Source organism: Tauraco erythrolophus, chromosome 2, assembly GCF_009769465.1.
Source record: "Tauraco erythrolophus isolate bTauEry1 chromosome 2, bTauEry1.pri, whole genome shotgun sequence".
NCBI classification, from domain to species: Eukaryota; Metazoa; Chordata; class Aves; order Musophagiformes; family Musophagidae; genus Tauraco; species Tauraco erythrolophus.
This window is the reverse complement of record NC_141466.1, coordinates 12,674,439-12,692,258: the sequence shown is the minus strand read 5'-3', so window position 1 is coordinate 12,692,258 and position 17,820 is coordinate 12,674,439. Positions and strand designations below refer to the sequence as shown.

Sequence of the window (17,820 nt, the reverse complement as noted above, 5' to 3'; positions counted from 1 at the left end):
TGCAGGTTTGAGACAGCGGGCTGGCAGCTGCAGCCCTCCCCGGGCTGTCTTCTGCCCCAGGCGCTCCCCCAGGCCCAGGGAAGGAATAGGTGAGGGACAGGCTTACAACCCATCAGTAAGTCCTGACAAATCACTGGGAAGGCACTGTGGGGGATACAGGCTTTCTGCCATTATGCCATTGAACGGCGTGTACCTCGCTCCCCCAAAGGAGCAGACACCATGGCTGTACAGGCACTAGCAATAAGCTCTTATAACTGGGACTGCAAAACGAATCTGTAGCCTCCTGTTTCCAGTCATTGCTGACGGTCACAAATTTTGGAATTGATCTCTTCCCAGAGATGAGTTACAGAAATAAGAATAAAATTGCACTTGATTATGAAGAATGAAGGGAAACGGAAACCTATTTTTACTTTTTTTTTTTTTCTTGTGGCCTCTTTAGGGTTACAAACCAAATGGTAAAACCATTGAAATCTGCAAGTTAATATTTTGCATGTAATATCCTTCAGTGAAGGGCACTGTACAGCCTGGCTTCGCAGAAAATTGGTTTTGTTTTGACAAAGTTATGAACGTTTGGAAATTACTCACTGAGTACACACAACAGGCCTTTTGTTAAGTCTAACTGGGAACCTACAGAACAGTATTACTGTATGTACACAGCTGACCTCGCTGCACGCTGGAGCTCAGGGGCCCCAAGAACAGGCTCAGATGGGCCTGGGAAAGGCCCTGAGCGTTTGACCTAACGAGAGCTGAGTCTGGTTTTCCTGAGGCTCACCTCGAGTGCTCAGGGAGCAGTCTCATAGAGATTCAGGGGTAGCACTTTAGTCATCCTTCCCCTGCCTGCTCCACAAGATCATACCATAACTTTTTTTTCCCTCCCAATATATAATTTGTAGCTTCTCTAATTGTGCAGAGCAAGCAAAGGCAAGCCCGCAGCAAGCCTAGCTGTGAGGAGTCTGTTGGTCACAGAGAGAAGGAATCCTCTTTGACACCTCAATGGCAGGCTATGGCTGGACTAGATTACCCAGATCAATCTAGCTTAACTAGATCATTATTTTATGAGAAATCTTTCTCTAAATTTAGAGAATCCAAATGTCACTGTTGTCAATGAGATTTACCAGAGACGGAGGAATACCTTTTTCTTTAAATCTCAGTTTTTGAGAAGGTTCATGCTTGGAAAGGTAGAAAGACTGGAACAGCAGCAGGGGGAAACAGAGACAGAGGCAGCACCAGAGCTCAAATAGAGGTCAGGGTACAAAGCATTTCACACAATTGACTTCTTTGACTTCATTTGTCTCTGCTGAGTTCTTATTCTGCTTCTAAGAGGGCCCTTATCAAGCAGTTCTGGCCAAAAGCAGAGACAGGACAAAATGCAATCGATATCCATAGGGATATGGAGCAGCATCCGATATTGTGGGACAGTGAAAAAGGCTACACAACTGCTGGTGAAAAGTGGGGCACAGACAACCCAGAGAAGCCCAAAGAAAGAAGAGGTTGAATGGACAAGAATGACATGGAGAAAGGCGGCTTGTGTGGAAAGGTAAGCCATGGACCAGGAGGAACTGGAGAACAGTGGCAGAAAGAGACACGTTTGCTTTGAAGCTCAGAAGGCAAACAAGGAGAGATTTCTACTAAACATCAAAGCTATAGGAGAAGGTGATGAGAAAGGAAAGGATCAGGAAGCTCTGGGAAGCTATAGAAGTCCATGGAGATCATCCTTTTGGACTCTGTCACTAATGCCCACATTTTCCTTAGGAAACCTCCCACTGTAATATACAACCAGATCGGTTATGGACACACAGAGAGCACTAGTGTTAGCTTCCTCTCAGGAGTCTAAATGAGCACAAGTTGCTCCTTCTCCTGCTAGCTTCCCAGCTCCTGGTCTCAGATAATCAGATACATTGTTCTTGCCACTTTGGCAGTTTTACCAGGAGACAATCACTGTGGGTAAATAAAAAGTGTTTTCCATTGTTTTTTTGGCCACTCTGACTCCTCAGTCAGGCAAGATTCACTATACCAGAAGAGATGAGTACACAAAGGCTAACATATCTGAGGTGACACAGAAGTAATTACACAGCAACTGCAGAGGCTACTGCTCCATCTTGTCTAGTTCAAATCTGAAGTTCAAACAACCATAATGCCAGTTAAGACCTGCACACTGACACCGTTTCTGTAAAATTGCTTAAATAGCATGCAGAAGAAGTCAAGACAGACTATCTGAATTCAGAGGTACCTTGAGCTATTCTCTGACACTTGCTGAACGTCTCTGCTGTCTCTGAGACTCAGCAGCTCCACAGCTTTATGTGTTCTCAGATACAGAGAAGCTGTTGCCTCCTTATGTCCTGAAGTGAATGTGGTCACTGTGTTTGGTACTCTGCACGGCCAGCGATTTGGCAGGTCAATACTGTTTCTGATAGCACAGGAGCTGACAATCAGAAGGGTGTCCTTACGCAGCAGAGGACAACTAGTGTCACCTTTGTGTGTGTTTTGCTCCCCTGTGGAGTGCTCATTATGTTATAAGGCATTTTAGGAATCATAACTGTTCATTTGACAGCCTGACAACTATTTTGGCTAACCTGCTCGGAAAGCGAGAGACAAACTACATGGAGTTCTAAGTTTCCAGAGAGCTTCCAGTTTCACAGAGTATTTGTTCTGCAAACAACCATCCACATGTGCTCAGAAAACCTAGCAATGTTCCTCCAGTTCATAGTTGCTGATGTCACTGCTAAAACTACCTCTGTTAATGGGCAGCTCAGCAAAAAAAAGTGACCTGGCCCAAATGCAATGTCAAGACTGCTGCTGATGACACAGCAAGTAAAAGCCTTCGGAAGCTGACTGACAGACTAGAATTTGACATACTATTTCCCACCAACTTTATGCGTTCTAGATGTTTTTGATGGCAGAGAAAGGCTGGACCACGCCACTAGGTACAAAGGTTCCTCATGGTGATGGTGAGCAGAACCAATTCCCTGAAACCAATTTTTCTAAATTTGCCTGATCTTGTCCTTTTCCTGCCCTCACCCTGGCAGATATCAGCCTCTCAGCCTCTGCTCCGGCTCCCTCCCCGTCCTCCAAGTCAGTCTCTCCTGACCTGCCCCCACCCCTGCTCTCCCTGGGGTGCGAAAGAGACTAGTGCGGAGGGCAGGGTGAGGGTCGCCGTCCCCCTCCCTGGAGGTCCCCGGGAGCTCTCCCCGGTGCCGGCCGGAGCGGCGGCAGCAGCAGCGGAGGAAGAGCCGGCTGGGGCGGCTTCTCTTTGCACCGCCGGCCGCGGCCCGGCAGGCGGCAGCAGCGCGCCCCGCCGCGGGGCTGTGGCCGCGCCGGCTGCGCTCCGCTCCGCGCCCGCGGGCCGCGCTCTGCCCCGCTGCCCTGCCGTGGCTGCGGGCTGCGCCGCGCTCCGCGCCCCCGCTACCGCCCCGCCGGCGGAGCGGCTATGTCTGGGCGGCAGCGGGACTGCGGCGGGCGCCGGCTGGGGGGCGCCGTACGGGGAAGCCCCGGGAGGGGTGGGCGCGGAGAGGTGTCCCACCGAGACAAAGGCGCCCGGGAGGGGGAAGCCGCCCTCGCCGCGTCCGAGCACACAAAACGGCAGCCGCCCGTCCGCGCCGCTGCACCGCACCGAGCCGAGCCGCCCCTCCGCGCCCTCCCGCGAGAGAGGCCCCAGGCGAGGGGTTTCCACTGCTAGGGATGCCTGAGCCCCACCGGGAGGAAGAGGAGGAGGAAGGAGGGTGGGGGAGCGGCTGTGCCGTGGGCAGGAGGGAAGCCGCTCTCCGAGCGTGAATTGAGCTCAGCAGCACCGCCGCCTGCCTCGCCTCGCCTGCCTCCCCTCCCCGTCCCTCCCTCCTCCCCTCCTCCCCCCCGCCCCCCCCCGCCGCAGACGGCTGCGAGCCCGGATGGTTTGCGAGCGGAGTTGAGGGGGCAAACTTTGAAGCCCAGATGCCTCTGGGGCTGCGCGGCAGAGCGCGGCTGCTCCTGCAGGCACCTGCCGCCGCCCTCCCCCCGGCGCTGCCGCCCTCCGCGGGGGCGGCCGGCCCAGCTGCCGGCGGCCGCCGAGGCGGCGGGCGCTGCGGCCGCGGCTAGGGCGGGCGGGCGGGCGGCGGGCGCGCCCCCATGCGGGTCCCGGGCTGGGGCGCGCCGGCGGCGGCAGGCGGGAGCCGGGCGGCGGCCGGGCGGTGCTCTCCCGCCGCCTGAGTGGGCGCGGCGCGGGACGGCGGCGCGGGGTGCCGGGAGCCATGGGCTATTGCAGCGGCCGGTGCACGCTGGTGGCGGTGTGCGGCGCGCAGCTGGTGAGTGGCGGCGGGGGCGGCCCGCGGAGGAGCGGGGGAGGGAGGAAGGGAGGGAGGGAGGGGGCGGCGGGGCGGCTCCCCCGCTGCCCGGAGGGGGAGCCCGGAGGGGGCGGTGAGGGGGGTGGGTATCGCCCGCGGTTTGGGCGAGGAGGGGGCGCGGGGGCCGGGAAACGCGTGAGGGAGCAGGGTGGGAAATAGGGGCTGCGTTACAGGTAGTTTGGCGGAAGCTTTGCCAGGGCGGCTGCGGTGGGCGCACGGCGGAGTTAATAAACTCGGGCAGTTTTCCCAAGCGTTGGCTCAACTTGGTACCTGGTTTCCTCTGGCTGGCCTTATGTAAAGCAGGGACGCGGCCGTGTCAGGGGTGATGCATAGCTTGCACGCAGTTTGCCATACAGGTGTGTGTGTGTGAAGTTGTGATGCTCGAGTTCTCTTGCAGATGTGTTTTGGGTTTGTTTGGTTGTGTTTTTTTTTTTGTTTTTTTTTTTTGTTTTCCCCTTTCAGACTTATTGGCCAGTGTATGTTAACATTGTATCATTACCTTGTTACAGAACTAAAACAATTGTGTGTTTATACTTACCTGCAGAGGAGACATGTGGCAGCACTTGTAAGCTCAGCTTCCAGCCAAACTAGACTGAGTTTAAAAAGTAGGCACCGAGATCCAATAACAAAGAGGCTGCCTAAAAATAGATCTGCTTAGAAAGCCATTTAGACTGTACGATTGTATGGTGGCACTTTAAAAGTGGCTGGGTTTAAAGTTAAGAAACTGAAGAAACGACTCTTCCTGTAATATATACATGAATTGTTTTATTGTTGTCAAATCAGATACGTGATGTGTAGAATTCCTGTGGATTTAGATGCAGGGACACACAGCTAACGACCTATCAATGGAATATGCCCCATTTCTTATTTTCATTAGACCGAGTGTTCGTGTGCTAGCAGAACAGGTGCTGGAAGCACCTTTGTAAGCAGTTAACCTTATAGCAGGAAGGAAATAATCCATGTTACTCCATCCCTCTACCTCTTACTGAATAGTTTTGCTGAGAAAGTGTTAGTCGGTGTCAATAGCAACCAGCATTGTTGCCAATTCCTCTCCTGCAAACAGGTACTAAGAGAACTACGAAAGAAAAAACCCCGTAGATTTCAGGGACCAAAATCAGCAAAATGCTACGTAGAAAAAGGAAGATGTGTTAGCAGATCAGAAATTCAAAATGCCAGTGGTCTTTCCATCAGTTGTAATCAACCCTTACTTTTGTTTTGTGGAAAACACTTTATTTGTATATGCTGTTCTTCACATAATTTATCTGATTTTTTTTTGTAGCTGGATATATGTTATCAGATGTGATTTATTCATGCATGCTGTCTAAAAAAAAGAATCTTGAATAGAAGTAGTGAATCTTCAGTGGAATGGTAGGAATGTAACCTTTTCCAGCAATTTGGAAACATAAATGGATCTGAAGAACTTCAGTGATTAATTTTAAGTTTCAGAGTCATACTTTTATTTTTTTTTGCTGCAAAGGGAACAAAAAATGGTTTAAATTGTACCTATTATGGATAAAAGGTTGATTTTTTTTTTTTTAAATGCATTCAACGAACAGGAGGTTATGATGACTCTGGAATGTGCTAAGATGTTAAATTTTATTGTTTTGAAAGTCTGTGAAAGAACACATATTTATGAACTCATGGTGACAAAAATACATACAAAACTCATAGTAAAAACATCAACAGAAATGCCCCATAGGAACGTGTCAGCAAGTGGATGAGCAGGTAAGCTTATGTAGAATTGTAGCATTACCATAAGCTATTTCAAAGTGGTTGTAAACTACAGTGTCAAATATATATATATATATATTTTTTTTTTTTTTTAGAAGTAAAATTATATTCTGGAGTTGCTTATGTGAACTTTTAACATATTTTCGTAAACTGAAAGCAAACTTGGAAATTTTTCCTGAGCAGGAAGAGGATGTGCTAGCAGCAGTGCAAACCTCTGAATCACGCTTGGCCTATGTAATGATGTTTAGCTAGGTTCAAAGCAGAAGTAATCATCTACATGAGAAAAAGTAGTTGGGAATGGAAAAAGTTATCTCTTTGCACTTTATTAAAATCACTTGTCATATTCCTTCATGTGCCATATACTGTCAGATGGGAACAGGTCATGAGTTTTAAGTCAAGGAGACTTAACTTTCCCTAGGAGGCCTATGGGTGATGGATCAGTTGTCACTACTTTTTAGGTAAAGGCTACTTAAAGGAGCAAATGCTGTCAAGATTCATCCTCGAACTAGCAGCCATGTTAATGCAGATGGAAATCAAAAACGAAGGATGAAGAAGTTATCTGATCTGAGGAGATGATAACCATACTTTAAAAAAAATTGCGTAAAACTTTTAATGTGAAGATCTTTTATTACTGATACCTGGGTTTCAGTTTTAAAATGGTCATGTTCAAAATAGAAAATATACTTTTGTTTGAGGAAAAAAAAATGTAAAAAGAAAGGTTTCTTCCATTTTTAAGAATGGAAATATTTTCTTCCATCTCTGCAGAGCTAGGGTGTGGTGGTCTAATTGGTCTTTGTAGGCACTGTGCAATAAATAGTATTCAAGAATACTGCAGTTCAGTAGAGAAGTTGTTGCATATTGTACATATATAAATGATGTAGGTTCCTGCAAATGGGCAAAAAAGGTGATTGTTTCAAATACTGGTGCGGGAATAGAGCTACATCAACTTGAGAGTCTCTGTGCAAGCAGAATTATTTTCATAAATGCATTTTAAATGCTTATAGCTGGGGCAACATACTGCACCATCAGATTATCAGAAAGCTCAAGGAATGTTTCTGCTCTCAAGGGCATACCGATCCTTGCTCCCCTGCTTATTAACATACATATACCTTCCTGTTTGTGCCCTCATTTGTACTATGGAAAACAACCTTTGACAGCTCATTTTCCTGTGCATTTGTAGCCAATGAGAAAAATTAACAGCAAATAAGAACTAATTTTGCTGATGTTAGGAACAAGGCATCGCTTTCGGTATACAAAGCTAATTATCTCAAAGTATCTTTTTGGTTTTTTAAGATAATAATTTGTTCTCCCTGTCCTTTGTCCTTCCAAAGAGAACCCTGGGCATAGGGGCTCTGGTGGTTTTTGTCGTATGTCAACCATCCTGGTTGCATTGAAAGAATTCTCTGCTATTGCAATTTGTCCTTTAAACCTCTTTATTTTTGGGTGTCTCCTTTTCTGTTAATACTGTACATCAGTAATGCTAATATCTTGTTGCTTAGACTTTTTAACAGTGAGAGCAGCAAGGGTGAAACTCCCAAGAGTATTGTTGGTTCGGGGCTTTCTGGAAGGCTTCAAGAAGAGCCCCGTAGAAGCCGGTTTGAAACTTTACATGCCCTCTATTGCTGCTTGGGAAAGCTCAGAGCAGTGGCAAACCAGTAAAAAGTACTGCATGTTTTCAACTTAGGAGCTCTCTTCCCAAGTGCAGTGATGAGAAAGGACAACATTTCGTAAGGAAATTTGAAGTCTTCGGAAATCATTGCTTATTGTTTCTATCCATCAGGCAAAGATAGACACACTCCTGAGGCTAATTAGATGACAGATAATTCAGCCTTTGCGCTGCCTTCTCTGTTTCCATCTGAATTTATTTGTATCATTCTTTTTGTACATTTAGCCTGTTGTCTTTTTCTTTTTTTTTCTTTTAAAGTAAATTGCAATACAGTTCAGATATTCTAGTTAAGTATTAAAAACTGTGTAAAATTTGTAAACAAGCTGCATATGTGTCAAGGCTCAGCTAGTGATTCTGGGGTATTCGGTCTGATACTCTACAGAAACATGTATTATAATGGGCACAAACTCCCCAATTTCTGAAAATCCGTGTCTTTCAGTGGCATCAACATATGACGTTTGCAGTCTCTCCTTTTCCTCACTAACACCTCACCCTTTGGGGCATAAGCACACTGACAACGCAGCCTGGCTGTACCTCTCTGCAACCTCTTCCAGTTACAATTCTGGCTGAATCCACTGTCCAAGCGTGTCATTGTGGCCAAACAGAACAACAAAGGCACCCAGATTTGATTGGTTTTGCTAATGTAGGCCCAACCTTTATCTTTGCTTTGAGCTAATGAAAAAATGATGATGAAAATGCTGACAGCTTGTACAGAAATGTCCCCATTCTGTGCTTTTCCACAAATGAATAGTGTAAATTAAGAGAAAATTCAAATACTTTATTTCAAAAACTATATCAGCTGAGGTAATTCTATACTTTCTGGTGATACTGGTATCCATAAACATGTATTTCGTTGCCTTGTTGCACATGAAGGCACATACTTGGCTATGGCATATAAAGTGATGGAACCACAGAAATCCAGGAAATTAATTACGTACAGACTGGGAAGTAGTATCTAATGTATGTCTTCTGTGATGACTTCTGATGTCATGGGAGATGCCCATAATCTGTAAGACTGAAGTGTCCCCTGTTCTCTTCCAATTCTCACATGCATTATAAAACAATGGTACATATAACTAGAGAGAACAGAGCTTTGGTTCCTAGAGAAAAAGTTTGCTTTGGTGATCAGTACTGTAAAATTTTGGTTTGCCTTTTTTAAACATGAACAGCAAACATGCTTATGCTCATTCATACACTTCAGGAATGATGATCGTGGCAAGTTCTAGGCTATATCACAAATCTACCTACAAGGTTTAGCACAGTTTAATACTGTGAATATCCTTGCTTGGGGACAAACTCATGTTTTAACAGTTTGCAGATTGACTTGTCTCTAGTCCTGCAGGGAGTGAGGTTTGCCAGATTAGAGGTGGGGTCCCTCTGAGAGCAAAGCAAAGGCATTCACACCAGCTACTCCCTAGGATTAGCTACTCTGCAGTTTTATATAATAAAGAACATCTTTTTGTGAATATAGGCTCTTACACCATGCGTATCATCAGAGTACTTTCCAATAGCACAGCAAACTACAAAACTAATGTATGTAGCGTGTTTGGTGGGTTTTTTTTGGTTTTTTTTTTTTTTTTTTTTTTTTTTTTTTGCTATAAGGAAGCAGTAGTGAAATTTTTGGTGTTTGCTTTTAATTGCTGGGTTTTGGGAAGGGTTGTTTTTTTCTCTTTGCGTGTGTGTTTTAATTGTGTTTTATTGTTGCTGTTGCCAATGGTTTTCAATAGCAGCTTTAGGAGAGAAGTGTCTGCAATGGAAAATTCTGATGACATGTACATGTTCCTACGTTTTCTGCTAGCAAAAGGGGAATTAAAGAAGTAGGTTTTTCATGTGGAGTGGAAAGCGATGTTGTTACTGCTCTTGGCCTGTGGATCTGTAGGTTTATCAATCTAGAAAGAGAGTAGAAAGAATTGGTTTCTGTGTTTTGTATAGTACTTAAATATAAGTGCTGCCTTTGAAATTGTGACTACATCAACAACTTGTGTCTGTACCTTCTTTAAAGTTCTGCTTCTTGCTTTGTTTCAATTTTGATGGGAAAGAAAGTGGAAGTCTTAGTTTCATTGTATCCAAAACCATTGTGATCCTACTAGCAATGAAAAGGAAACAATCCTGTGAATAGCAGACTTTCAGCAGGTGTATGTTCGAAAGCTATTGTATAATACTAAGGAGTAGATTTTGAGGTGTTTCTGGGAATATATAAACCAAGGACTTGATCATGAATTCAGAGAGCTAACATCTTTTGTTGCTATGAAAGAAATATGTAGCAACCTTTTTAGGTTTAAGTGAGACCTTGGTAGAAAAGTAAACACTCTTTTTCTATTCTGTTTTTGAGATAAAATACCAAAGATTCATAACCAAACTGTTGGGTGTTTTTTTTCTGATAACTTGAGCTCAAAACCAGTCGTGCATACAAAAAAATGGATGTCAGAAGTAAGACTCCATTATGTCACTTAATTTTAGTGGCTTGACTTTCACTATGAATGGTAGAGCATGATTTTTTTCATAGAAGTGTGAATGAATAGTAATAATTGTGAATAATCAATCATGCCCTTCAAGAAAAGCAGAGTATGTTGTTTTAAGTTACTGGGGTACAAAAATTCAGACCAGCTGAATAGCAAGTCTAATTCACTGTTTTTTGAAGCTGAACTCCTTTAGAGTTCAGTGAACAGACTCAACATTCAGATACTGTGATGATAGGTAGGAGGGAAAGGTTTAAATAGATTGAGAGAAGAGGAGCTGAATAAAGTACCTGGATATAGAGACATAGAATATCTAGCTAAGTTACTCTTCTTGTATAGCCATGAGGCAAATATTTGGCAGTAGAAATTAATTTCATATTGACAGAGATTTGAGTTAGCACCTTGAATGATGAGCAGCAGGTGTTTGTGGCTTTTTTTTTTCTTTTTCTGTTTCTTGACAATAAGCGCTAAGTACGTATTTTTAAAAGACACTAACAACTCTCTGTAGTCAGTGGAGGGAAATCTCTTGTTCTGCAGCCAACAGAAAGGAACAGGCTCCGTTGCAGAATGGTTCGAAGCAGAAACATAATGTTTTGAGTTGATAGTGACACTGCTGTCCTAGACCGAGCTGTGGGAATGTATACAATGCAAGTGCAACATACAAGGCTTGTAAATGAGTACTTGGTGATGTAAGTGGATTTGTTCCAGGAAAGAGTATAAATCCAGTTGAGAACTTTGCAATGCCCTGGTGCGTCTGATGACATGAGTCTCAACATCTAGTTTTAGCTAGCATGAAGTTTTGAGAAACTGCCCTAGGCTCAGGGACTGGTGAGATTCAGCCAGTATGTGCTCCGGAGCCTGGTGTCAGTGCCCAGTGAACTGCCTGGATATTCCCATACGCTCCAAACTGCCTTTTTAGTCCCATGGTCCACTGAGCTCGGTAGATTATCCAAGGTGTACAGTGCCAAAAGAGACAGCTATACCAAGTGACATTTTATAAGAAAGAGGTGTGTCAATGGATTTCTCCAGGATTTACGTAGGTTTTTGAATTTAAGTGACATTTAGCAGAGAATAACAATAATGACTATTTTCATATTTGGGTGGGGCAAGGGTATCGATGGTCTGACTGAATCAGGACGATCTCTCTAGGCTCCTTCGTGGTCAGAAGAGGGACTCCTTCAGGGGGCAGGTCAAAGTGCCTAATGTTGTTTCCTTCCCTAAACTGCCCTTTAGACTTGTGTCTTGAGTGAAGTGGTCCTTCAGCTTAAGGAAGCTTTTTGGGAGGGGCTGAAATCACAGACCCATTGTAGACTACCCATTGTAGACTTTTGCCATCCACAGTACTTAGTATTCACATTTTCCTTCCTCTTGCATTTTACTAGTCTTTTTACTGAAGACTTTTTGATGTTAAGGATTGCCTGTGATCTACAGATTGAGAAATACTGTTTTGGAAAGGTATTTGTCACTTTATTGACTGCAGAAGGAGGAAACTAAGGAGCCTGGTTTCACCAGAGCAATGTCAGCTTTTGTACATTCTTCCCTAAAATCCCCTAAAAAAAACCCAACACCCCTCCAGAAAAAAAAAAAAACTCTGAAAAGTTAGTGCTTTCCATTCTTCTGTAACCACTCAGTGATGCTAAAATCAAATTGATAAAACCAATTTATGCTCACTCTGGTTTTTAAGCTATTTTCTGTAGCTTCCAATGGCAGTGAGGAAGGCAGAGACCACTATAAATAATATGTGATCATAAAGAGTATGCTGGAAAAAATGATTTTAAAGCATCAAATAGTTTATTGTCATCCAGATTAATCTTCATTTATTTTTTTATTATGATGAGTGAAGGAGAGGGGCTATTGAGTGCTACCTGGCTTGTAAAGTAGAATGGACACAATAGTTGAAGTGATGTTTTCTTGCCCCTGTGGCAGATAAACATTTCACAGTTTGTTATGTTATCCCCACTCCCCAGATGTGTATGTACCAGCTGAATGGCATCTGAGAATTGTTTCAGCGTTTTATCAGTCTATAACCCTCTGATAGAAATGACATTTAGAAGAAAAATTACTGATTTCTGTGTTCACTGGAAAGTAAACATGCATAGCTAATAGTTCTACTCACCACAGATCATACTTATGCATTTTTAATACAAACTTGATTTTAATTCATACATAACTTATGAGAAATGTTTATCAGTTTAGGGCTCTGCTGATTCCCACTTAAATGTTTACATATATCCGGCTACCTTGAAAATGTCTTTCATTTGATGTTCAGATTTACCTTTTATACACAAACTTGCTTCTCTGCTGCCTACGTAATGATGTAATGTATGAAAGAAATGCTGATTATCGTACTGATTGCTAAAATCAGTAAAAGTACCGGTTATATGACATAAATGAATCTCAGATTTTCCTATGCTGTTTGAAGTAACAGCTTTCTAACATCAGGGTTTGAGGTTTTTTTTTTTTTAATTTTCGTCTCAGTTGGGATGTTAGACTGCATCTCTAGTGGCAAGTCACCAGTTATGTGAATGGGAACAGGAGAAGTCTGGCATATTCTATATTCATACTATAACAGATTGAGGTCTGATTTCCTCACCCTTCTTTTCTTCTGAAGGAATTCTCATTAGCAGAGTTTTGTACAGAAGGCAGTGTGTGAGGTTAATTCTATTGTTTCTGAGAGGCTTGTCGAAATGAAGATGCCTGTCATATTTATATGTCATGTCACCTTTCAGAAGTCAAAAATGCAGGACCATTTGCAGATGGTGGGAGAGAGATTCATGCTATCTCATTTAAGCGTGTAACGAATAGCCTCTGAACCACCTTCAGGAGGTGGTTGCCTCTTTCCGTTGGCTATATAGGGATCTTTGAGTTGCTGTCCAGTTGGGAATGAAACTCCAACCTCTCTGCTGCATGCACTTTTGTTTAGTTCATTATGCAGTTAAGCCTTCTCATCTTTGATGGTATCTTTGTACTAAAGAAGAGAGGATAGACTGTGAAACTCTTGTTTTGTAGAATTTAGGCAGAATAAACATGAGTGATGCATAATATTTCTTCTGGATGAATGGAAGTCGTGCTAGAGGCTTAGAACAAGGGTCAGAGGGCTGCCCCTGTTCACCTCGAATAACATTTACTGTCTCTTAGTGATCCCACAGTAGTAAATGGAATTGGTCTACAGAAACAAGATAATATCGAGAGACAGAGGGCCTTGAATCTAAGATACTGACTAATATTTGTGTAAGAAATCTTAACTGTCTTAGGAAATGATGTAATTCCTTTCCAGGTGACTCACACCATGGGTCAATTTACTAATTAAAAATTCCTTTAAACGTATTCATAGATGGACTACTAATCAGCCCTCAACAAGGATATTCTTCTCGTTCGAAGATTAAAAGCTTTTGCAAGGAAAGGAAGATAGATGCTACGATGTCTCTTTAGAACAATGCACGGATCTTTGAAAAGCCATTCTTCAATAATTAAACAAAATGTGAAGTCTGCAAATTTTTGCCATGACCAACAATGGCCCAGCATTTTTCATTATTCTCTGGTCACAGTCTCTGTGGCAGGCTGTTCTATTACAGAGCACAGAAACAAAAGGAGAAAAAAGCCCGTTGTGTGTCACTGCAGCCTTCACAAAGCCACAAATACATTAAACTCAAGATACTGTTCATTGTGCACTTGAGCCACCAGTGACAAAGGTGCTGTGAGTACCACTGAATATCAGGCAGTCATATGTCATTACATCACTGTTCAAATTGGTGGAGCAAATGACAGTAAAACAAATGAAAACCTTAGCAGCTAAAGGAATGCAAAAGAATAGGAGGCTTATCTGAAAAAAAAAGAATGGAAAATATAGATGTTATTTTTGCCATTAGCTGTAAAGTTGATTTTTTCCTTTTTTCTTTCTTTTTAAAAATTTATTTTTAAGTTCTGGGCCATGCCAATCTCATGCCCTTGAGTCCCTTTAGCTTTCTTTGACACTAGTAGCAGCCACAGGCAGTGACAGCAGCAGCTGGTAAGAAGCCAGATGATGGCACTGGTAGTGTTAACATAAGACATGGGCTTCAGCATATCCTGAAAACAGAGTTCATTGTCTTGGATTTTATCAAACTGGCTTTCCTGAGCGCAGAGCTGGCAGTAAATTTGGTGCTTGCAGAGGAAAGACCACAATAAACTGGGGCTGGATGCAGTATTCAGCAATAATACCTAGTAATGCCTGTTTCTGGTACTAGCAAGCTCCCAGACTATTTAGAGGGGCTGCTGTCTCATATAATCTTTTTTTTTTTTTCTTTCTTTTTTTAAAATGAAAACCGTCACCCTGCTTGTAATGGCAGGTACAGAAGAAAGTTGTTGGCCTAAGCTGCTGGAAGAGATGGTGTCTATTCTGCTACATGCTAAACTGTGCTTTTTCAGGTGCATAATAAAAGTTATTTATGGACACCGATAAAGTGGTATCCGTTGTATAATATCACAGATAGGCATAAGGACAATAACAAAAGGCAGCTGGTTCAGTAAGTTCTATTTGCTGCAGAAATGCGCTGTTCTTTGCAAATTGAAATAAAAAAAGTGGGGGGAGAATATCGTGGTTTTTTTTTCTGGTTCCTGGCTTTTGCAATCATTCTTGCTTTGCAGTGTGCTTATAAAGACAATTATGTGGGTCCCATGTCAGTATTATATTTGTCATGACTAGTGCCTTATTAGAGGACAGCTGCTCCTTTCTGCCCTGCACATATAAGGAACTACCATTGACGATAATAGAAGCTATGAGTGTAGCCCTCCTCCGCGTGACACTGATGGGGAATGCCGGAGCTCTCATGGTTTCAGTTAATTAACACAGGTGCAAAACCAGGAATGAAGCAGTGATGGATCTGGGACTATTCACATGCTTGTTCAGAGCACAGTGCCTGTAAGGAGGCTTTGAACTTCAAGCAATTATTACTTGGCCCTTGTAACAAGTGAGTAAGAAAGGCAGAGTCTGAAACCATGACGTCGTGAGACTCTCAGATCATGCTGAGTGCCATCACTAGAAGGCCAAACTATTAATCTTAAAACTGAAGCATCTACTCCAGACAGTTTTTTTACTAATTTAAGACAAGATCGTTATACAAAGGTACAGGGATGAATGGATTGAACAGTTAATATTTGACATTTGAGTTTATGATTATACCATTTAAAAATAGTGGGCTTTTGACACACTGCTAGTATGTTTTTATATGAATTAGAAAACCTAGATTTATAGTAAATTCCCTGTTACCTTTTGGTTGAAGACTCTGGAGAATGACTACATCAAAGATCCTTGCTGCTCTGATGTTAAGCGTTGACACATTCAATAACAATTGCTCAGGGAAGTGAGGATGTTCATTTGCCCTCACAGCTGGACTGATTGGGTGATGGAGAGAGAAATAGGGAATAGCGGCACGGTCAGTGGTAAACTTTAAATAAATAAATAAAAATTGTCATTAATTGTCTGAGCTGTATTAAATCTCTGTAAAAGTGAAAATTGGTGATATCAACAAGTGCCAGAAGAGTACTTTAGAACAGCCCACTCCGAGGCAGTTTGGAAGGTCTGTCTGTCATAACTGAAATATACAAGAGATGCAAAGCTTGTATTTTAACCTCCCCAGATTCAGGAGAACTTGATGGTTACCTCTGCACCTGAAACCCACCTGCACAATTTAGGACAAGATTTTGTCTGGTCCCATAGATGTCTCACTGTGTTGGCAGTGCCCAGCTGCGGCTAGGATTTGAGAGAGACTGGTGAGTGCATAATTGGTGTCCTCTACGTAAGCTGTGAGTGGTGGCAGCCGGGGGGCTGAGCCATGGTGGTACCATTCCTACCCCAATGCAGCGATGGCTGCTGAGTTGGTCACATTCTTTCAGTGTTAAATGATTTCACAGTGAATTGCATCAATTTCTCACCCATATAGTCCATCAGGAATGTGAAGGAGAAGGCTTGTGCTCGTGCAGAGACCTGAGGCTCCAGCACCAGGTTGTGTCTGATCCTCTAGGAGCCTTGTAGCTTAGGGCTTTTACCCCATTTATTTTGAAGATGTGAAACTTGTTGAGAGCAGTGTGCTGAGGTATGCTTGCTGAGGGAAGGGATGGGTAATCTTCCAGGAGCATTTGCATGTAAAGTGTCAGCTTGTGTTTGTGAGGAACCCGTCTTGACGAATGATGTGGTCCCTGCCAGTTCTGTCTTCCTAATTATGCAGATCTTTCCTAGAGTGATGTGGGTTTGTGCTGCCTCTTATGTAAGGTTCAACCTAGACCCAGATGATCAGTGTGTGATGGTGGGTAACTATTCATTTCTACTAAAAGTATTGTGCTTTACGTCATAGCCATCCGAGAACTCGGACAAATTGTATAGGTTGTATGCTAATGCAGCCACCTGAATCCCTTTAGAACATCAAATCTAATAGAGATAAAATGTGCTTAGTGAATATTTTTTAAAAGGTCAAAAAGTAAAGACGATCTATTTACTTCAATTGAAATTCAGCAGGTCTTAGGTTAAGGTGAGGGACGAAGAAAATAAATCTCGAGAATTATGTTATACTTGACAGAATATGGATCAATAATTGTCTCAGCAGGAGCTGATGGTGAGCTGCAAAGTAGTTTCACAAATTTACATAAATATTTCTGATTGGCGCTTCTTTTTGTTACATTGCTCTGCCTAGATTTTGGTTCCACACTTTGCCTCCACATTAATGTTTCAGGAATGTTAAACTATCCTCATTTTTGATTAAAAATAGGTTAGAAAATCCTGTATTTCAGTTAATGTTCCTATGATGTAAGAAGATAAATACTTGATTTGACATTATTAGCTTACTAATTTCATGAAGGAGAATGTTTTACACCACGGTGGTTTTGCTGGATACCCCACACTATGAGCAGTGCTATCGTAAGGAAGCTGGCCTTGGAAAGGAAAGCACATCCATGGGCATTTAATAATCACTCAGGGAAGACGTGTGTCTATGAAATTCTTCTAACAAGAGCACTCGTTTTTGCAAAATATAATACCATCATTTTCTTTTATAACCCCTTCCTTGTTGTGTCTACTTTACAGTCTCCCTATGATTGAAGAAGTAATACCAGCTCTTTCACTAGCCAGCTGGCATAATCTTAAAGTAGGTATTTCTAGTGTGTGTTATTGGAGATCTGTGTCATTTTTTCTACCTCTTTCTTTATTCGCTGTCATACTTTCCCATCCATGCAAGCACCTGAAAGGAATTCTCACCAGGTACCTCAGGGCCTAGGCTGCCTATTAAGATGATGGAGGCAGGCAGGTGTCCCTAGGCAGGGAATTCACTGTTCTTTGTTAGCATTTAGCAAACTTAACTTAGGTGCTCTAAATCCTGCTCTGGAAGAACCAGTATCTCTGCCAACTTGATACAGAATATTGGGTCCTAAATTGGGTGCCTAGAGTACACAGAGTACCTATGCTCTTTTTGCCCCCGTGTACATCTGGTGTATTCTTCTTTGTGCTAAGTGTAGAGTATGTTAAAATACGGAAAAAACTTTTTACCGTTTTTTTTTCCTTTCTTTTTTTTTCCCCTCTGTTTTTGCTTTCAATGCCTTCGTCTTTGTAATCAGCTGTGCAACAGCACAGGCAAGCTCTCCTCATTAGGCAGCCTGTGATTTGCCTGGACCAGCTGTA

General features: G+C 42.9%; 1 protein-coding gene across 1 annotated transcript in view; it reads left to right on the top strand.

The window, feature by feature from the left end:
- The first annotated feature begins 4,223 nt into the window (after positions 1-4,223).
- The window catches only part of NKAIN2 (sodium/potassium transporting ATPase interacting 2), a 577,016-nt gene continuing 563,419 nt past the window's right edge, over positions 4,224-17,820 (top strand). Inside the window, exon 1 of the mRNA XM_086632102.1 lies at positions 4,224-4,277. Within this exon, the coding sequence (XP_086488228.1) occupies positions 4,224-4,277 (54 nt within the window). The remainder of the gene's footprint in view (positions 4,278-17,820) is intronic.